This window comes from Miniopterus natalensis, chromosome 4 (genome assembly GCF_054644295.1).
Source record: "Miniopterus natalensis isolate mMinNat1 chromosome 4, mMinNat1.hap1, whole genome shotgun sequence".
In the NCBI taxonomy this organism is placed as follows: Eukaryota; Metazoa; Chordata; class Mammalia; order Chiroptera; family Miniopteridae; genus Miniopterus; species Miniopterus natalensis.
In genome coordinates this window covers 16,279,224-16,301,663 of record NC_142084.1, presented here as the reverse complement: position 1 = coordinate 16,301,663, position 22,440 = coordinate 16,279,224, and the positions used below count along the sequence as shown (strand labels likewise).

Sequence of the window (22,440 nt, the reverse complement as noted above, 5' to 3'; positions counted from 1 at the left end):
TAAAAATTATTTACCTCACCCACACATAAGTAATAAATAGATGGATAACCTTTGAAGTTCTCTTATGCTCCTTTCATACCAACAACTACCCTGCCAAGCATATAACCAGGCTTGTTAGGAGTAGGAACACATTGATTGTAGCCTTTCTAGGCTGTAGTAACTGCTCAACAGTCCTACCATCTAAATTTATTATTAGCAACTTTAAATATTATCTCACATTGCTAAAGTAAGGATGCTCATTGATGTGCCTTGACTTTCCCAAGGATTAGGTTCAGCTGGATATTTCTGAAAATTAAATAAATTAATAATAGTTTCACCCATAGGTTTAGTTTTCTCCTCGTGAAGTAAGTTTGGAATTAAGGAAGAGGGAAGAATGAATATTGCTATAGTCTTAAGTATCTAGTTTAGCCCTTTGGGGTATGTAAAAGGTAGTTGAACTAAAAACCAGCTCTTTTTTCCAGGGGCCAAAAATAATTTTTCAAAAAGAAGCTAAGAAAAGATTTTGCCTTTAGGTTTGCTTCAAGTCATATTGTACAAAGCTATTGAGCAATTTACTAAATAGCCTTTCAGATAACATATTTGGATAATCTTGTCTTCATATCCACATCCTCTGACTCTTAAAATACACAGTATGAAGAATTACATTTCTCTTAAATATGGTTTATAAAAATCTGTTTTCTCTACTTTGAGACCTGGCTATATTGCGCCTTGTTCTGGAAATAGATCAAAAATGTCTTTGAAACATTTTGAAAGTTACATAAAATGGTATTATTTGATGCTTATGTTAACCCATATATATTTATTAATCTTAGTCTTCTAGATTTTCCATTTTAAAAGTGATATTGAGTGAACGAACTACAACTACGTGCAACAATGTGGATGAATCTCACAAATATTATATTGAGTGAAAGAAGCCAGACACAAACAAAAGAGTACATTGTATGACTTCATTCATATAAAGTTCAAAAACTAAAACCAGTTTGGAAGTCAGAATAGTAGTTACCATTGGAGGGGTGGGTACTGACTGAAAGGGGCACAAGGTGGAACTTCTGGTATGTGGGTAATGTTCTATTTCTTAATCTGGGTGCTGGTGACACAGGTGTGTTCACTTTGTGAAAATTTTTCAAACTATACAATATTGATTGATGTGCTTTTCTTATATCTGTATTCTAGTTCAAAAAAATCTTTAAAATGATATTGTCTGTGAACTGGCTTGATTTCCAACTTTGGCTAAGATTGCCATTTATTTCTCTTTGAAGGTGCCAATGTGAATCGGGCTACAGCCAATAATGACCATACAGTGGTGTCGCTGGCATGTGCAGGAGGTCACCTGGCAGTTGTTGAACTACTCTTGGCTCATGGGGCTGACCCTACTCATCGACTCAAGGTATTCTACTTAAAAATAAGTGAACAAATAAATAATATATATATTGTTATTAAAATACATATTGCTCTTAATGCTTAATATTCATTACTGCTTAATGAGTTTTGATTTCATATGAGTTGCTAAGAAACTAAATGTGTATAGTAATCATATGAGAAGAAATTTACAAATAATTAATTATGGTGTCAATTTTTCTCAGGATGGCTCAACAATGCTCATCGAAGCTGCAAAAGGTGGCCATACTAATGTTGTTTCTTATCTATTGGATTATCCAAACAACGTTCTGTCTGTTCCTACTACAGATGTATCTCTACTCACTCCACCTTCTCAAGATCAATCTCAGGTAAAGTAAAACAGAGCTTATTTGTAAATATAACTATTCTTACAAATTGGGAATTTTGGTTTAAAATTTGTTTTAAGCAAAATTAGTTTGTTTCTTTTTTCTGTTACATATTGAGATAAACATGATCCTAAGTTCTTAAGGTTTATTTTCTTCGAAAGTACATGGGACACTTTAAAATCTTACTTACTAAAAATAGTGTTTTTAAAGAACACTTACTACCAAATATAAATATAAATATTCCAAGTTGTCATCTTACCACAATGAGGTCTTTAGGGTTGTCTTCTAATGAATGTATTAAGCATAATTTTGAACCAAGAAAAGACTTGTCCCTTAATATCTCCCAAAAGTATTTATCCTAGAGATAACTACTTTGCCAACCAGCAAAGTATAGTTAGCCAGGATATATGCACCAAAAGTTTATTAAGTTAACTTTTAAACCTATCTAAAAATATGGAGAGAACATAGAGAGTATACTAAGCATACAGAATTTAGTGAAATCTTAAGTTCTTGTCTACAAAATTATCCTGAGAGCTGCTAAAATACCTCAACTCCGGAAATATGCAGAATTTTTCTTTCTTGTGACCCATGTGGAATTTGAACATGGGTAAATTGGCGAGTGAATATGTGAATTGTACTCCTAGCTATAACTGGAACCAGCAAGGCTTTCTTCTTAGCAAGAGAGTAATAATTCCATTTAGCTTAAATCATTTACTTGTAGATTGCCTGAGTTTGTCCAATCAACATTCTCAGAAATTATCCCTTAGCGAAGTTTTTTTGGTGTTTTTGTTTTAATTTTTAAGAAACAAAAAAGTGAATTTGGTAGTATGAAGAAAACCTGCAACAGGATATCTGTTTAATTTGTGGGTCTTTGTTTTATTCTTTGGTCTGAAATTATTTTTTTCTGAGTTGACTTTTTAGGTTCCACGTGTACCAATGCATACACTCGCCATGGTTGTACCTCCCCAAGAGCCTGACAGAACTTCACAGGAGAACTCCCCTGCCCTTTTAGGAGTACAAAAAGGTTAGTTTTTAAAATTATTTTCTTAAAATGGGTATTTTATTATGTAATTAATGAATTCATAAATATGTATCCCATGATGAATTGAGGTAGGTAATTCTTAAAATGCTAATAGTCTTACAGACTATTTAAAATAGATTAAGTGTAAGTACTAGGAAAAATAACTTCTTATTTTCTTAACATATTGCTAGGTGTAGTTTTTATCTGGCACAGGTGGAAATACTTAAGAAGAAGCAAACCAAGTTCTTGATTAAATTGAAGTAGCAAAAATTTATCAGATATTCACTTTTCATTTGACAATTTTTTAGCCAAACAGTAGTGTAATATGAGGAATGAAAATGTGTATTTGTTGTCTAGTTAAGTCTTAGTAACAATGATTCAGTTCAGTGAGTGAGAAGTTTAAGAATTACTAAATTTAGTTTCACATAATGCAAAATATAGTGGGTTAACATCTGTTAATATGTGGACTTGGACAAATAACTACCAAAAAGTGTGTAAATAATATCCAAGTGAAGATTAAGGAGTATACACTATTTAAAGGACCCAAGTTTATGATCTCTGATATCTTTCTGCTATCTTTTCATTTGTAGATATAAAAAGTACCTTGACTTGATAATCATATATAGTTCAAATCTTAGTTCTCTGATATAAGAAAATAGGTACTTTGTAAGGTATTAAAAATTACATAAAAACAAATTTATGTGCATATTTCATTCGGTATATGATAATCAGGTCCTAGATTTTTGAAATCACAGGTGAGGTATGTTAGCATGTTTTAGTATCTTTAGTACTGTGCTTTAAGAAAAGTTTGTTAGAGGTAATTTTTATAGCAGCAAACAGAAACTTCTTTCAAATGATGTCAGTTTTAGTAATTTAGAGTATTGAGAGCCTTCATCAAGGATTACTTCATTTCTAAACTATTAATTTTAGAGATAAAATGTCTGTAGTCTCTCTGACTTATGTTAATTATAGCAGCTTTCCATTGGACACACAGCTTATTCAAACTTTTCAGAAAATGAAAGCTGCCATTTTTAATCTTAACAAGTAAAAAGCAAATTAAGTGTGTACTTGCTAAGGAATCTGAACATCATAACTAGCTGACAGCCTTTAGTAAAATACTGAAACCTAAATGCCTCTGTTTTTGTTGTTTCTTATGTGACTAAATCCTATAGAGGACTGTACTGACTTTGGCTAGGGAAATTCAGTACTAAATAAGAAATCTTTAAAATATATATATTATTAACACAGACCACAAAATAACCAAGGAATAAGCTAGGAATGACAAGTATTTGTAGAGAGGAAGTAAAACATTTTAAGTTTAGATTTAATATGTAAGTAAACTGAAATGTTTGGGTAGTGATTTTTCAATTGTACTCAAGTGAGTAATCATATTTTTGCTTACTAAGATACCTTCTTATATGGAGTATCAATTGATCTTCTTCACTTTGATGTTTTATTACTTACTGAATAATGTAAAAATGAACTAACCTTTTAAGGAATCTTTCATTTTTCTAAATTATTAGGGAAAGAAAAATGTTAACACATATCTAGACACTTGGGCACTTGCTGTTGCTAGCTGCCAAGTGGCATTGACAACCTAATATTTATTTATGCAGAATCAAACTGTGATAATGCATTGTGTTAAGATGTAATGTTAGGATAAATCATGTGCATCGTAGTATGTTATATCACTATGAAATAGGAGAAATCAGTTGATATAAAAGTAAACACTGAATTAACAGGATAGAAAAACATATCTTAAATTATTAAAGATATATTATTATATTTTCCTCGTTAAGGTGGCTTTTTCACTTTAATACTTCTCATTTATGTCTCTAGAGAAGTTCCTTTAGTGATGAAATTGATGTTTGACCCTTTTGTTTTCCTAAGGGTATATATTACATCTGTGTTGCATATGTGATTAGGGATAAAGAAGGGTTCTTATTCTCTAAGACTCTTATTTTCCTCTTCTAGCAATCATCTTTTCAAGTTCTATAACATTTTACTCCTGTCTGTTTTAAATAAATCTTTTTTATTATTCATACTTGCATCCTTTTAAAATATATTCATACCCTTAAATCTTACCCAGGTGTTACAGATATATATATAGAGAGATTAATATCTCTCTCTCTCTCTCTCTCTCTCTCTCTCTCTCTCTATATATATATATATATATATATATATATATATATATATATATATTCTACTCACATATTCTTTTCTTTCATGACCCATTTGTACCATTTGTCTAGGCTCCATCCATCTTGACTATAATCTCCTGATTTAGGCAACTAATCTCACTTATCTGTTGTTGATTTTCAAGGATTTGCAATTCTAGGTGGCATCTGACAGACCTCAGAATCACCTCTATAAACAAAACGTGAAACTAGGTGCGAGTTGTACGCTCAGTTTTCCAGTATTATTTAGCTTTATTATGTATAGTTGTGAATATTCAGATGGGAAAGGATATATAAGTAATATCAACCTCATGCCTTTCAAAAGCAATTTTTAAAATAAATTTGTTGATTGAAGTCATTTGTTGAATCTTATTTGTTGTAACTGGTTCTACAGATATTCTGAGAGGACTCAATTATCCTGTGCAGGTTTACAGCTTAGAATTTAATATGTTACAAAGCATTTAAATGATGTCAGGATAAAACAAAACATACATCTTTTGTGTGCACCTCAAGCCCTCTTGAGAGTAATTTCTTTGCTCTCAACTTCCACAGCACTTTACTGGATCTTCTTTCTGACTCTGGTCACTCCTACCTCTGCCCCTCCCTTTTGGACCTCAAGCTAGAAGGTTGAGTTAATCTTACTCAATTCCTGGTGCTTTGACATTGTGGCCCTTGTTTTACTTACTCCCTTTTATCCCTTTTCCCATTGCCCTACTCACCCTGTGAGCAATCGTTCTGTTTTATTTGCTGTGCAGGTTCCTTTGTTCTTACAAGTTAAAATAGTATGTTTACTACTTTATGGGTATCTTTAATTTACATAAATGGTATTGGGATGTAATCCCATTTTGTTTTTTACTTTTTTCACTCAATACTGTTTTAAAGATCTATATGTGTCTACCTCTACGTTGTTTCTGCCTGCAGCACAGTGCTTCACCCTCTGTATCTTCCAGTTTTCACCTAACCTTTCTCCCAGTTATGGGTACCCAGTTGCCTCTCATTTCTCTCCACCACAGACAATGCTGTGATGAGAATCCTGATACACTCCCCTTATGGATCTGTGTGAGAATTTCTTTGGGATAAACCTAGGAGCAGAATTGCCTGTTATAGGAATGCATGATGTTTATCTGACAGTACTACAAATTCACCTCTAGAATGGCTAGAGCAGCTTACACTCCCACCAGCAATGCATGAGGGTTCCTATATTATAACCCCCATTCCATGCCTGCCAACCCTTGGATTTATCCTTATATTTGGACTTGTACACTTTTATCTCCTCTTTTAGACTGTAAGCTCCTCAAGGGCAGGGTTTATGTTGTTTATCTTTGTATGGTCTACTTGCCTTGCTTGTACTAGATGTTCCAATATTTGTTGAATAAACTAATAAATACCAGGCTCAGAAGATAGATCATTCTGAATGCAAGAGAAAATTATTAAGAATTTTTAAGAAGGGAGACATTGTGATTAAAGAAGGATGTTTTTTAAAAATTAATCAAGAAGTAGTATTCTAGAATGGCAGGGAAAAGATTGAAAACAGAAATATAAATGTAAGGTAAGGATTAAATGAACATAATGCTTTATATCCCAGAGTTGTTTATTGGGATAGGTAACATGAAAAGTTCTCATATTTTTATATTAAATCATTAAAAGTATATAGAAGAAAATATATGTATAAGTGAATGAAATTGAGTGTTCTTATGGAAATTTTACTGCTGATATTCTCGTTTTGTAGATTTCCATTACGTAATAATGCTTACATGGATTACATATGCCCAAATTTAATAATGTCTTTAACATATAACTGCTTATAGTGAAAGGCAGAAGGTTTAATTAATCTCTTAGCATGTAACTGCTTATAGTGAAAGGCAGAAGGTTTAATTAATCTCTTAGCATGTAACTGCTTATAGTGAAAGGCAGAAGGTTTAATTTAATCTCTTAGCATGTCTTTGGACGCTCTTGGTTCACCTTACTGTGTTAAAGATTATGGCATGCCCTGTTACTTTGGGAAATTTTGAGGCGGATGTTTAGACACAGAGAAAAAATGAGTCAGTTCTGGGTCAATGGCTTTCATTTTTTACTATGACCACAATAAGAATATTAAAACCCAGGACACAATATACATCTGTTTATTGAAACACACATTTCATTACATAATATATGCTCTACTGTATTTGATATTCTGTGTTGTTTTCTATACATCAGCCTTTTTTTTTCTATTTAAGACCCAGTTGGGAATGCTGTTAAAAAATCATCTAAAAAAAAAAAATTATTCTAGTAAGGTGCTATGTAGTGATATAAGAAAGCAAAGGAGTCACAGAACAAAGTTTATATTTGATTAGGAAAAAAAACAAGTAAGAAAATATGAAAGCAAATGTAGATCCATCTGTATGCCATGCATTTTGTCCTTTGGCCATTATTTTTCTATTGTGCCATATACTAATTATTTTAGACACAAAAATGATTGGTAGAATTAACTCATTTTAGTAATAAACTAAATATTTGGCAAGTACATGTCCACCTCATTCCCTCACTGCCCATTAAAAAAATAAAGGTCACGTTCTAAGCTGTCTCTATATTATGGTTTCCTATTAAAAAGCTTTTCTACTTTTATTAATGGAGGAAAAGTGAAAGATCAGGAAGTAGGATGGAAGCCAAACCAAAAAGATGAGATGGTGACTTTTCCTAAATTCCTAGAAAGTACTTTATAATGTCATTCAGTGTTACCAATGAATAGATTTATTTATTTATATGTGACAGTGGGAGATACTGGAAGGAGACAGAACTCTTATTTTCTAGCATCTTATATGCTACTACCCTTCCCACTAACGGAAAATTTGTTGCTAAAAGGACACTTGTCACATTCTCTACTTTTCCCCAAAACTGAAGGTGTTGCTTCAGCTTCTAGGTATGATTAGGTTACATTATTTATTTTTCACCGACCTGGTTTACTCTTGATGTTGTTATAGCTTGTGTTAGTGCTTTGATGTGTATGTAGGCAATCCCACTAATTCCATGGTTACCGATTCTCTGCCATTAGCTCTTTGGAGAAGAACTGCTTTTTGTTCTTTACTTTCACCATCCTTCATTTTTACTGCTGCGTATGTTCTAGGCTTATAGTTTCTGTATTCAATTAAGTTACTTTTAGTAATCTTGTACTCTAAGCTTCTTGCATCTTATTTGTTAACAAGAAAGGGTAATCCTATTGGTTACTGTCCTCAAAATTCTAGTCTTTATTTTGGATCATCTTATTATTTATAAAATTTTTAATTTGTGAACATTGAATAAGTTTATATAATTAAGTCTGGTTAGCATCGAACTCTTAATGGGTTTCCTTAATCTTATATAGAAATTACATAGCAACTGTATAAGGGTGTTTTTAAATTAATAAATGTTTAAAGGAGCTTTCAGTCTTTTCAGAATTTCTAAATTTAGTCTGCTCATGTTATTAAATTTACCACACAACTGAAAATTTTTGTTGCTGGGCTAGCAGATTTATATATTGCTATTCGTACTGATTAACCTTCCTTTTCTTATCTGTTGATTGTCATTATGTACTTGGAACAAATAAATCAAACCACGGATTTCAATATAAGCTTATGGAAATATTTATAAAATTATCTCACAAATCTAAAGGCTATGGCTCTGAAAGGATGAAGTCCTTCCCTACCACTTTGCTCAGATAGAAATATAAAATTGAGCATAGACAATACATTTGGCTGAAGTTTGCTTTTAAAGAAACTAAGTCTCTTAAAGTGATGACAGTGATTTTGGAACTGTTGTCTTCTGACCTTATTAAAGACAGTTTTCTATAGAAAAACTGTTAGACTTTTTCATAAGACATGTTGCAGATATTTGAGCTACCTGCAGTTTTAAGATCTCTCATTCTAGCAAAGAAGCAGTTTGAATCTCTGATTATTTTTTTTCAATGGTCTTGTCACCTTCTTGCAATTCAGTATATTTTAACATCTAATGCATGACTTTTTTCCTTTGGATTTGATAATCATTTTGAATGCATTAGATGATCTGTTTTTTAAATTCTTAAGTTAACTATGTTATTTGTATATGTATCTGTTGACTGCAGTCCAGAAGAGTAGACAACTCTTTTTAACCCAGTTCTTTTTAAAAAACAGCTTCATTGTTACTTAATTTAAATTCCATAAAGTTCACATTTTAATGTACAGTACAATGAGTTTTAATAAATTTCCAGAGTTGTGCAACCATCACCACCATCTAATTTTAGAATATTTCTATCACTCCAAAAAGATCTCTCATGCCTGTTTGTGACAATCTTCATTCTCACCATACCCTCAAGCAACAGCCACTGCTTTCCTTTCTGTCCTTATAGATTTGACATAAATGGAATTGCACAATATATGGTCTTTTGTATGTCTTCTTTCACTTAGCATAGTGATTTTCAGCCTTTTTCATCTCGTGGCACACATAAACTAATTGCTAAAATTCTGCGGCACACCACAAATATTTTTGCAGATCTGACCAAAAAAAGGTATAATTTTGATTCATTGACTCAGGACAGCTGTTGTTGTGTTGGCAGTTGTTATTTTTTTGACAGTCTAGTGGGAAAGAGGTCAGTGCCTCTGACATAATAGTCAGGTATTGCATGTTTTAAAAATTCTTATGGCAGCACACTAGTTGAAAATCGCTGACTTAGCATAATGTTTTCAAAGTTTATTCATGTTGTAGGGTATGTCAGTAGTTTGTTCCTTTTTGTTGCTGAATAGCCCCAGTTCTTCCTAAAGAAGAGGATTAAGCCTTGAATTAAAGTAGTTATTATATATACCCTCCATGCTGTGGCCAGATTTTAGGATTGTTAATATTGATAATTATATTTTATCTTGAGGGGAGTAACTTAATATAAGTGTAATTCAAAACCTTAAAATAATATATATTTACTTTATTTTTAACATACATTATCAATATGAGTCATCTTACATGGAAAATCTGGTTTTCTCCTAGGTAACATTTATTTTTTTTCTCTTATAGACTTTTACATAAAGAGTTTATTTAAACTCAAAAAAAATTGTCCTTTTTAATATTAGTGTTCAGGTACAGAAGTGCTAAAGACTTAATGGAAAAGTTTAGAGGGATATGTCTTGAAAAAAACTGATTTCACATTATATTTTGATATATTAAGAGAAGCATTTGGCAGTTTGAAAAACACTCTACTTTCATCTACAAGTTATAGTTTCCTGTAATCTTTGCTTGCACAGTTAATATTGTGCAAAGAACAGTTGAGCAGTTAAGCTAACATTAATGGTATCTTAACACTATGTTGATAATGCTTTAGATCTGATGTTCTTTAAAAAGTCTGGTCAGGTTAGCAGAATTTTGAGATTCTTTCCTCTTTGATTTTCTTCTCTTCCTGTCCTGTCTTAATTTCCAAAATCCTCCTGTTCTAAAGATTAAATTTTTTATTAAAAAATACACATTTTTTTAATTGGCAAATCCCAGTTTGTGCTGTTAAATAAATGAGTATAGCCTTTAATCTACCTACCACTGTGTGAATCTTTGAACATTCATTCTACAGCGTTAGTTATACGGGTTTGGGGAGGGAGGTCCATGTGTGTGGGAGGGGGAGCTGATTTTTTTTTTTTAGCATGGCACTTTTTCAAACATTTTTCATGTGCTTAGGTACATCCAAGCAGAAGTCCAGTTCCCTGCAGGTAGCAGATCAGGACGTACTGCCACCTTTTCACCCATACCAGCCTTTGGAGTGCATAGTAGAGGAGACTGAAGGCAAGCTGAATGAACTGGGACAAAGAATTAGCGCTATTGAAAAAGCACAGCTTAAGTCATTGGAGTTAATTCAAGGTGAACCTCTGAACAAAGATAAGATAGAAGAACTTAAAAAGAACAGAGAAGAGCAAGTCCAGAAGAAGAAGAAAATACTGAAAGAGCTGCAGAAAGTGGAAAGGCAGTTGCAGATGAAAACACAGCAACAATTTACCAAAGAATACTTGGAAACCAAAGGTCAGAAAGACACAGTATCTCTACACCAGCAGTGCTCTCATAGAGGAGTCTTCCCAGAAGGGGAAGGAAATGGTAGTCTCCTAGAGGATCACTTTTCAGAGTTACCTCAGGTTGACACAATCTTATTTAAAGATAATGATGTTGATGATGAGCAACAGTCTCCACCATCGGCAGAACAAATTGATTTTGTCCCAGTCCAGCCTTTATCATCTCCGCAGTGTAACTTTTCCAGTGACTTAGGTTCTAATGGGACAAATTCTCTTGAACTTCACAAAGTATCAGGTAATCATCAGATTATAGGACAGCCTCAGATTGCTATTACTGGACATGATCAGGGGCTGTTAGTTCAAGAACCAGATGGACTAATGGTTGCAACTCCAGCCCAGACGCTTACCGACACTCTTGATGACCTGATAGCAGGTGGGTTAAGAAATATATCTGTAATAATTTCTCTTTAATCTGTGTGCTCAACTTCTTTACACGACCCTCCAAAAACACCAACTTTGTACTTTTCTATTTTAGAACTATCTTTGTAAAATTATTTCCTGAGGTGTTTTGGAAGTGAATTTAAGCTCAACAGCACTAACACACAGAGATGTGTTTGCCCCTCTTCCTTTTTGTTTACAAAGGCAAAAAAGTAAAGTTGCCATGATCCTTTCTTTTAGACCTTTAGTATCAAAACCACCAGTGTTGTGTCTTGGTTAGGAGATCTCAAAGTAGAAAATCTTTGTAGGCTTTAGAGATATTCACATAAGATTATACATAAATTTTCTTGCTAGTGATTTTGATGTTGGGAAATCAGAATTCTAAATCACATTGCTTTTTCTTTATAATGTTATTAGATCAATTTAAATATTTCTGATTAAAAGGGATGTTCAGAGAAAACTAAGCATTCCATGTTGATACAGTATTTGTGGTTAGAATATTTAAAGTTAGAAATTACTGTCAACTTGATGATTTGGAGATTGGGATTTTTATATTAACTGTCTTAATGAAAGCACACAGACAGACATCACACACACACACACACACACACGAGGACCTGGTAACCTTAAAGTATATGTTTCTTTTCTTTTTTTGGTGGAAAATTTACAACTAGATATGAAATGAGGTGCACAAGTTTACTTTCCCTTTCATTGTCCTTGCAGCAGTGGGAAAACAGTGCAATTAATCATTTACCTTCCTAAAGATGGCTGGTGAATGTATCACCTCCATGAGAGCCCAGTTCAGAAATGCAGCCAGAATGGCTGTTGACAGTGGATGAAGACCAAGAACTAAGATGTAGCTGGAGTGATATTCAAAGGCAGGCCAGTCCTCTGTCTCTTGATTGCAACATTTTTTTCCTTGCTGTTGTCTGTTTCCTCTTGTCATATTCTCCTCCCCTCCTCCCATCCCAATTATGCTATCCCAGTTTTCTTTCCTCTTTTGTGAGCCTTTAGTCTTCCTAATCTTTACTGAATCTTTAAAAATGTGGAATACAGTTACTTAAATCAGGAATTTTATTCGGCATGTGTATGACTTTCAGTGGTTATAGAATTGTAATATAGCCTGTGGGGCTCCTCTGTTATATAATATAGGTATCATTGTGCAGAGGAGAAATATCTTAGTTTTTGTAAAGAAAATAAAAATGCTGGGAAATGTTTTAAGGAGTTAGATTCTTTAATTTGGGTTTTTATATCTTCAGCCCACAGCCACTTAACTCAAATTAACTTTGTGTCATTAGCATTGAGAGTTGTTATAAATTATAAGTAAATTTATAGTTCATTTATAGTTCTAAGTTCTAATTTCTAATCTGGGTAAAAGCATATATTGGAGTGTGAAGTATGATTATGAATAATAATAAAACTGGTCATCTAGGAATAACATTTTTAAGACATAGGGTTCTATTAAGTAGCATTATAATGTGCCTAATTAAATACTCAGTTTGCAGCTACGAAACCCACATTACTGATTGATCTAGTTTTGTTGTAACTTAGGGCCTGTTTGGGGTTTGTTTGTTTTTTTAAAGAATGTACAAACAGCTCTAAAGGTAACTTGTCGATAAGAACTTTATGGTAGTATTAACAGATGGTCGGATGGTTTTGTACAGGAGGTCAAATTTTATTTCACTGAACTATTTGTTAAATTGAAATGGTCTTTTACAAGTTAACATGAAACTTCAAAAAGCTTATTTAGAAAACATCTTTTAATTATATATAATATTAATATAAGCTAATAATATTTAATTTCTGGTAGACATTGTCTAGTGATAGTTTGCCTACCATATTGTGCAATATTCTTTTATTAATAAGCCTTAACTTGTAAATCAGCCAATAAATACAAAAATTATGTTCATACAAAAATATTTCAATTGATCCCAAGTTTCTCTTAATTTTTTAATTGAAGATTAAAGAAATTAGAAAAGGATGAATTTGGTGAATACCTAATTCTACAATTGTATGATGTATTGAAATTGGTAGGAGTGTATGTGAGACCAAAGATGTAATTACTTTTATCTAAATTAAATTAGTTCTCATGCCTTATATTTAATAAAGGGGAGAATACTGTACATCTTACAGTTATACTTTAGAGAATATTTATTTATAATTGCAATAAATTTACTCTAGGAATATAGGAATATTTTTTCTTTATTGCCGTTTTATTCTCAAAATTTATCATGAGTAGGTAGCTACATAATTTATTAATATCGTGATTTAGACTTTTAGTAGATAGTCTAATTTGTGTCATACTTGATATAGTCCCAGGCAAAATGTATGTAAATTCTTGATTGGGAGCATAGTTCTTCAAGTCCTTTTCTTCTGAAAGTGTTGGACTTTTAGAGTTTAGCATAATAGCAAGTGATTCTCAGTTCAGATGTCTAGAACAGAGGTCTGGAAATTCAAAGCAATTTAAAGAAATTCAAAATAGTTTTGACCATTGAGCAGTTCTAGAAATGTCTGGTAAAAATTTCATTATTGATATATAAAGAACATTGGCAAGAATTCAACTAATATTAATTTATTCACATTTATTGAGCACTTACCATACAGTAAGCTCTGTGCTAAATGCTTATGCACATTATCTCGTGGGCTATTTATAATAACCCTATAAAATAGGTACTTTCTCACTTGTTTTTCTGTTTAAAAAAAACTGAGGCTTATGGTAATTTAGTTGCTAGTAACAAGAGTCAAAGTCAGTTCAACCAGAACTTTAGATGTAATATGCATGCATCTGATTCAACTTGAAGTTCAGAATTTATCTTGAAGATGTTATTTTCTCAAACTTCTAGATTCTATTAAATAAAATTTTTCTTATTTTTATATTAAGATTTGATGTGCATGTAAGATTTAATGTAGTTTTGTGACTTTAGCACATCATTACTGCTGTTGGCACCTTAATAGTTTCCCTTATAACAAATTCCAGTTCAAAAGTATTTTACTATAAATAATCCTGTGGTAGTAGCCAATGTGGTTTAAGAATAAAAGAGTAATTAGGAAATTCTCTTATTTTTGAGGGCATTTATAATAAAATGTTTAAATAATAATTTCTTCCAATAGATGTTAATATTTACTTATAGCTTTTTATTTATTTACGTGAAACTAATAGTGACTGTTATGTAAAACAAATTATAATGATTTAATTTATTAAAACCTTACAATTTAGTATGTACACCTAGTATCTGAGATTTTTATACAGTAAGATTTATTATCTTCCATATTGCCTACAAAACTATCTTAAATTTCATAAAGAATTAACTAGACTATTACCCTGAGTTCTTTTATCACCCCTTTTTAGGATAGTGCATAAATTTAATTTGAATTATGTAGTGACTTTTGTGATAGTGATCATAATCATTTTTAGAGATATTTTGTTCAGAGGTAGGAAACAATTTAGGATTTATAAAAATGTCATAGCCTTGGTATAATTTTATCTTAATAAAACCTTTATTCCACATATACCTTTAAATCTTTGCTACTTTCTGGTTTTATCTTTATAACATTTGTATGTAATTAATCCTATTAAAGTCATTTCTATAGAATGTTTCTGATTGTCATTATTGCAAGGAGGAAAAAATTTCTAGAATAATGTAGAAAATGTACAATAATTGATGTGACAACACATTTTTGGTAATAGAGTTTTTAAATACACAAAAGTATTTTTTTAAAGTCAACTCTGTGACGAAGTCTTTTATAACATCACATTCTGGAACAGCACTCTAGTCAACTGTTTAAAAATTTTTAAATGTCTGTTTTTCATATAACATAATAATGATAAAATTAATAATTATTAAATTAATAATGATAAAGTAGCTCTTTAATAAGGTATATGTTAATAATGAGACCACTGTAAAAATCTTAATATAAAGGTGCTGTATATCAGTCTTTAGTATCTTGTTTACTGGAGCTAGTTTTCAAATATATCAGCTATTTTGAGGAGGAGTAACAAATTAATATCTGCTTTTATTTGATTAAGTGACAAAAAATATATAAGCTTTTTTTTCATTTGCATGTTCTTATAGGTGAAACAAATATATATAATGATCATTACTGTTTGTAAATGGATAGTTAAATTATATATATTTAAGTGGTGACAAGCTGAAGAAATTCATATTGCCAAGATAATTTTATGTATATTGGTGTTGGGAGGGGGAAGGACAGCTCATGTAGAAACATATCTGAACATCTTAAAAATTTGTTATTTAAAGAAGTAATGTACTAAATTGAGTCACTCACACCTGTGAACTCCTTAGCAAGTGATCTGGATCCAGTCCTATCAAAGTCAAAATTCTAGAGAGAAAACATTCTCTAACATTTGAAATGCTTATACTTCCCCTTAGGACCTATATGTTTTTTATTCAGTCCAGGTAATAGAAGTTTATTTATTGCCATCACTGAAGCTTTGTGTCTTTTTCTATATTATTAATGGTTGTATGTTTTTTCTCAATTTTTCCTTCTTGAGTGAGTGGTAATGTTTTTATTTTGAATACAGTGAATAATACTACTGAAAGTCCCATAAAATATCTGATAATTACATTTATTGAGTACTTACTATATGCCAAATGCTGTGTTAAATGCCTTTCATAAATTATCTCACAGACAACTCACAGCATCCCACTGAGACAGGTTGTATTTCCCTCTTTAGGAGGCAAACTTCATCTCTAATAAAATGCAGAAGCATAAAGATATAATTTCAGTTAACAAAGTTTTCAAACACCAGATATAGAGATCCCAAATAAAAGTTCCAATGTTCAAAATAGTTTAGTTTTTAGACACTGATTCATTGTGGCAAATTTTCAAGGCAAATATTGAATTTTTTTTTTAAAAAAAACAACATGCTCTCTGCTGTGTATGTGAGAAATATTCTAACTTGTTCTCGTTTTTTTTGCATTGTTCTCAGGATATTTTTATCTAAATGTCTTTTACAAATTGATATAAAATTTCTTTAATTTTGTAATGGAAAATATTTTCTCTCTATTGACAGTGTAAAAGGCTACCATTTGTTATATTTGCATTCAGTACCAGGCCCTGTACTAAGTATTTTACCTGCATTATTCTAAGTAGTCCTTCCAACTACCTTACAAGATGGGTATTATTATCATCCCCATTTTACACATAAGGAAAACTGAGACTATGAGAGGTTTAATTACTTGCCCAAGACCAGAAAGTCAGTAGTGGAACTGGGATTCAAACATAGGTTCATCTGACTCCAAAGCTTGGGATTTAACTACTGCATTATACTACTGATACAGAATTTTATGTTTTCTATATTTTTTGTATAGAAATGGCTTTACCCTTTTTAGTAAAATTCAGCAATATGGATATTGTTTTTCAGCTGTGAGTAGCAGAGTGCCCACTGGTTCAAACAGTTCCTCTCAGACCACAGAATGTCTTACACCTGAACCCTGTTCACAGTCTCCAAGCAATGTGGCTTCGCAGTCATTGCCCCCTGTGTATCCCTCAGTTGACATTGATGCGCATGTGAGTATATTGCTTTCTTTAAACTTATTTGCACATTTTTATTTTCTTTGTTTGGAAAAGAAAATTATCATTTCATATTCACTGTGAAAATGTTATTTGCTCTTCAGTTGATAACTCCATTGTAAACAAAAAAACCTCTAACATTTTTTCCCCTTCTAGACTGAGAGCAATCATGACACGGCATTAACACTAGCTTGTGCGGGTGGTCATGAAGAACTTGTATCTGTACTCATTGCACGAGATGCTAAAATCGAGCACAGAGACAAAAAAGGTAAGGAATGTCAGTCAAAAATAAAGTCTGGCCCTGGCCGGTGTGGCTCAGTTGGTTGGAGCATCATCCTGTGCACCAGAAGGTTGCTGATTCAGTTCCATTTAGAGCACATACCTAGGTTGCAGGTTCAATCCCCAGCTGTGGCATGTGCAGGAGGCAGCTAGTCCATGTCTCTCTCTAACATCAATGTTTCTCTCTCCCTTCCTCCCTAAGATCAATTAAAATAAATAAATAAAATAAAGTCAGAGTGTAGTTACATCAGAAAACGTTTTTTTCACTATGTATAAGTGGTTCCTAGACTATCTCAGTGGAAAGATGGGTAAGTGTATTTCAATCTGGAATTCCAAATTTGTTCATCTACAGGGCCTAATTATTCTCCAAAAATTCAGCTGTAAATTATCAGTGAAGTACAGCAAGTGTGGTTGCCTTCCTTTCTCCTTAATCCAAAAGTTGAGTATGCAGAGGTATCAAAGTTCATTATGAGTATAAACTTTAATAGTTTCCTTTGACTTAGCATTTCCTTTTTATCAGATGTTTATGGATTTTTGTCACTAACAAATTAGGGTTTAGAGCAGTTTTATGTTAATTGGGTTTAAGTATCTGGCCTAAAGACTTTTTCTTACTAAAACAATAAAGAAATGAAATCAAGGGCTTAATTATTAAAAACCACAGATTTTGAGATTTTTATTTTCTGATTTAGGTTTCACACCACTGATCCTGGCAGCAACAGCAGGGCATGTTGGAGTTGTTGAAATCCTTTTGGATAAAGGTGGAGATATAGAAGCACAGTCTGAACGAACTAAGGATACTCCACTTTCATTGGCATGTTCTGGTGGGCGTCAGGAGGTGTGTTAATGTTAATTTTCATCTTGTAAATATTTTGCTTATATTTTAAATACGTATGTGGTGAATGGACCACAATCCTAACACACATGAAATGCAAATCATTACTCAACAATTGACAAATAGAAAGAGCAACCTCGTCATTTCAATGCAATTGGGATTTCAGAACTCTGAATTCCTTGATGTGAAATTGAATCCATTTCTCTAACGCTGATTTTTGAATACATAAAGTCTAATTAATTATAAGTTGAACCCTTGGTGTAAACTGGATTTCTCTGTTCATATTTTACTTTGTAGGTGGTAGACTTGCTACTGGCTCGAGGTGCAAATAAAGAACACAGGAATGTGTCTGATTATACACCACTGAGTCTAGCTGCATCTGGAGGATATGTTAATATCATTAAGATTCTGCTTAATGCTGGGGCAGAAATTAATTCAAGGTATCTATCACCTATCTGTTTTATTACTCATGATTAATAAGTTACTCCTTGGAATAAGTATCTTCCCCTAAATATTTGGATAGATATCATTTTTAATTAAGATAGCGTTAAAGCTGCAAGGGCCAACAGTTATTCCTAATGTGCTTACAGATAATCACAGATTGTTTCAGCTATAGTCGCTGTTTTTAAAGAATTCTCCTTCAGAAAGTACTTTGTTATGTATAGTTGGAAATTTATAACTCTAAATAGGAATTATGTTTTAAGTTGTGAGATTTCCCTATTTCTAATTATTAGCCTAAACAAAGTCATTCATTGGTTTCTTTTTACTGAAACATTTTCATCTTTTATGTTCTCTATGCTTTTTAAAAAATAATAGGTAAATATTTTAATTTTCTAAGCACATTTTCCCCCTTAGGACTGGGAGTAAACTAGGTATTTCTCCCCTGATGTTGGCTGCAATGAATGGACACGTTCCTGCAGTGAAATTGTTGCTTGATATGGGTTCAGACATTAACGCCCAAATAGAGACTAATCGGAATACAGCTCTCACCTTGGCCTGTTTCCAAGGTCGAGCAGAAGTGGTGAGTTTGCTCCTGGACCGAAAAGCCAATGTTGAACATAGAGCAAAGGTAAGGCTTTTATAACGTGTCAACTTCCTCATATATATTTCTATTAGGGAATGTCATTTCAACTCAAATTGATGTGCTGTTTTAAATTGTCGTAAGTTAAAACTGATGCCCAATGCAGGATTGGAGAATTGTGCTATACAGTGGTCAGTGACACACTATCATCACCATTCATGACTTTTAAGGATAGTGAAGAAAATAGAGTCAGTACTTTTTCAATCTCAGGCTTGAGTGGCTCTCTTAATCCTCTGGTATGCAACTTTTGAATGTAGTAAAATTATTTTGTAGTAAGATTTTTTTTGTAGTAAGATTATTTTATAGAGTGCATTAATGTACATTTTTAAAGAGCTCTAATGAGGTATGTGCTTATCATTGGTTAAAACCCCATTCAAAAAATTACTGCACAGCCCTGCCCAGTGCGGCTTGGTTGGTTGGAGCATCGTCCCATATACCAAAAGGCTGCGGGTTTGATCCCAGGTCAGGGCTCATATGGGAGGCAACCAATCGATGTTTCTCTCTCACATTAATATTCCTCTCCCTTCCTCTCTTTCACGTCAATTTTTTTAAAAATTACTGCATACCATAGATTATAAATTTAAGATAGCTAAAATATGACCTGACCATGACATATTCTGATAACTTCATGACTATTTAGCATTCAGAAAGTAGGAGCATATCAGTGTTTTGATTTTTCTTTTTTTCTTTTTTTGCTTAGAACTGTTAGGTACTTAGAACCTAGAAATACGTAGCTTATGTAGACTTCTTTATAATCAGACAATGGCAAATCTGGTAGTCATTTCAAATTGGAAGGGTTTGAACGAAAATCTCATATTTTCTCCCTGAATTTCATTAATTATATTTCTTAAAATTTAGTAAGGAAGTATAGTTTTCCCTCAGACTTTTCATGGCACAAAGAGAAATGAGCCTTTACTGCTATCCAATTTATCTTTTCATATTACAGATAACCAGTGTGGCTTACTTGATTATTAGAATTCCTAGAGAGGTCATATTATTTTGTATATGGTACCAGTAGGAAATGTCTGTTGGCAAAAATGTTGGAGCCTAATGAACAAAAGACATATGAATAAAATTTATGAAGAGATATTTTAATCTGTTTTACCTAAGTTTGAATAGGATTGCAAGAATTTGCCCTGAGTTATTTAGCAGACTGCATTCTCAGATAAAGTATTACCTTAAAAAAAGTTTTCCGATTGAACATTGTGCTTTATTTTTCGTTTTATTTATTTTTAATATTTACTGTACAGAGAAGGTATGGTCTCATGTGTAAATTTGTAACAGTATGGAAGTTATGAATTGTTTTTTTTAAAATTTAGCATATTGTATGGTATAAGTTAATTCATTCTAGCTTGTCTAACTGATTCTAATAATTTTAACCTGCTGTTTGGTGAAATTTAAGATTGTGAATATTGCTTAGCTGTTTTATGAGAGAAAATCACAAATAGAAAACACAAGTCAATTGTTTAGCAGTTATATTAATGTATTTGAATAATTTTTGGTTTAAACAGACTGGTCTTACTCCCTTGATGGAAGCTGCTTCTGGAGGGTATGCAGAGGTTGGAAGAGTTCTCCTTGATAAAGGAGCAGATGTCAATGCCCCCCCTGTGCCTTCCTCAAGAGATACTGCTTTAACAATAGCAGCGGACAAAGGTCACTACAAATTTTGTGAGCTCCTGATTAGTAGGTGGGTAGATTTTATATTTATATATAGAACTTTCTACGATCACTTTCACTTTCCGTAGCCATTAAAGCTAATAAAATTTTCCTACCTTACTGACATTTTAAAGTGCAGATTATTTGCATGATATTTTGTAAACAATAAAAGATAGAGAAAAATAGAAAAAACCTGCCTCTTCTCATATGAAACAAACTATTAACATCTTTTGATTTTATAGGGGAGCCCATATTGATGTTCATAACAAGAAGGGAAACACACCACTTTGGTTGGCATCCAATGGTGGTCATTTTGATGTGGTGCAGTTGCTAGTGCAAGCAGGTGCTGATGTGGATGCAGCAGATAACCGGAAAATCACACCTCTTATGTCAGCATTTCGCAAGGTAATTTGATGTGGATGAAGGGGGTTAAAATTTAATAATTTTAAATCAATTCTAAGTTAAAAACCATATAAGAAAGATAAATTGACCTTGGATAATTGATTATATATCTATACACAAATCACTGCTATATTTTCACTTTTTGTGGCCAAATCTAACAGCTACATGGTAGTTCACTACAAGCAACTTTATTATTAGATCAGTTGGTGTCTGGACTAATTTTGTAATGCTGTTGTACATGAGATTTAAGGATAGATATGTGCAGATGGATGTCTTCTCTACCTCAAGAGGAACAAAAATGAGTGGACTCTTTCATAAAAGTTATTTTATATATATATATAAATGAATATAAAGGCTCGCTTATCTGTTATTAAAAGCCTTCCCATTCAATTATGATAAACTGTAAACTACTTAACATAGCTTCAAAGCCCTGCAGAATATGGCTTATGCCAGCCTCCCCAGACCAATCATTTATGCTACCCTTCCCCTTGCTCACTACACTTCAGCACTAAATTTTTAACTGCCTCGGGGCATTTTCTCACTGATTTTCTTTTCCCAAAATGTTCTTTCCCTTGCTTATACCAGGCTCACTTCTACTCTCCCCTTTGCTCCCATTTTAAGTGTCACTTCTCAGTGAGTTCTTCTCTAACATCTGAAAAGGCCCTCTTTTATAGTACACTGTTATTTTCCTTATCCCAATTTGTAATTATACATTCAAACATGTTTACTTTTTTAATGCCCGTCTTCTCAGCTAGTCTGGAAGATCCATGAAGAACAAGATCCATGACTTTTTCACCACTGTTCATGCCCAGTTGTTTGGCACAGTACCTAACTCATAATAGCTGGTAACTAAATAGCCATTGAATGAGAGCAGTCTAAGTTATGTGTCTTAGGAAAAAAATCTTAAAATATTTTCTAGACTTAATTGTGTTTCACAATTTTTTTCTCTTCTTTTAATTGAGGTATAATTTACATACAGTGAAATGCACAAATCATAAGATTCATAGTTTAATTAGTTTTGATAAATGCATATGTCCATGTAACCCACACCCCATAAAGATATAAAATACTTCCGTAATTCTAGAAAGTTTTATCATGCCTGTTCTCAATTAATTCTCTACTCTGGAGGCAACCACTTTTCTGTTTTGTGTTCCCCCCAGACTAATTTTTGAGGATGCCTTAGAACCTTAGTAGGAGGAGAAACTATCCACATTTGACTATGTTATATTAGATGTACTTAGAATTGATTACAGATTATTGGGCCTCTGATAATGACATTTAGAAAGTGTTTTTTCTAGATTCAAGCCATAGGACTCAGATAAA

The 22,440-nt window shown here is 32.5% G+C and overlaps 1 protein-coding gene across 3 annotated transcripts in view; it reads left to right on the top strand.

Moving 5' to 3' along the window:
- The window catches only part of ANKHD1 (ankyrin repeat and KH domain containing 1), a 111,616-nt gene that overhangs the window by 72,284 nt on the left and 16,892 nt on the right, over positions 1-22,440 (top strand). For all 3 annotated transcript variants that reach the window (XM_016214130.2, XM_016214131.2, XM_016214129.2), the window contains 11 exons: positions 1,260-1,387; positions 1,584-1,727; positions 2,646-2,748; positions 10,569-11,327; positions 16,719-16,864; positions 17,024-17,135; positions 17,836-17,981; positions 18,276-18,418; positions 18,834-19,047; positions 20,571-20,746; positions 20,958-21,120. In XM_016214130.2, coding sequence (XP_016069616.2) covers positions 1,260-1,387; positions 1,584-1,727; positions 2,646-2,748; positions 10,569-11,327; positions 16,719-16,864; positions 17,024-17,135; positions 17,836-17,981; positions 18,276-18,418; positions 18,834-19,047; positions 20,571-20,746; positions 20,958-21,120 — 2,234 coding nt within the window. The remainder of the gene's footprint in view (positions 1-1,259; positions 1,388-1,583; positions 1,728-2,645; positions 2,749-10,568; positions 11,328-16,718; positions 16,865-17,023; positions 17,136-17,835; positions 17,982-18,275; positions 18,419-18,833; positions 19,048-20,570; positions 20,747-20,957; positions 21,121-22,440) is intronic.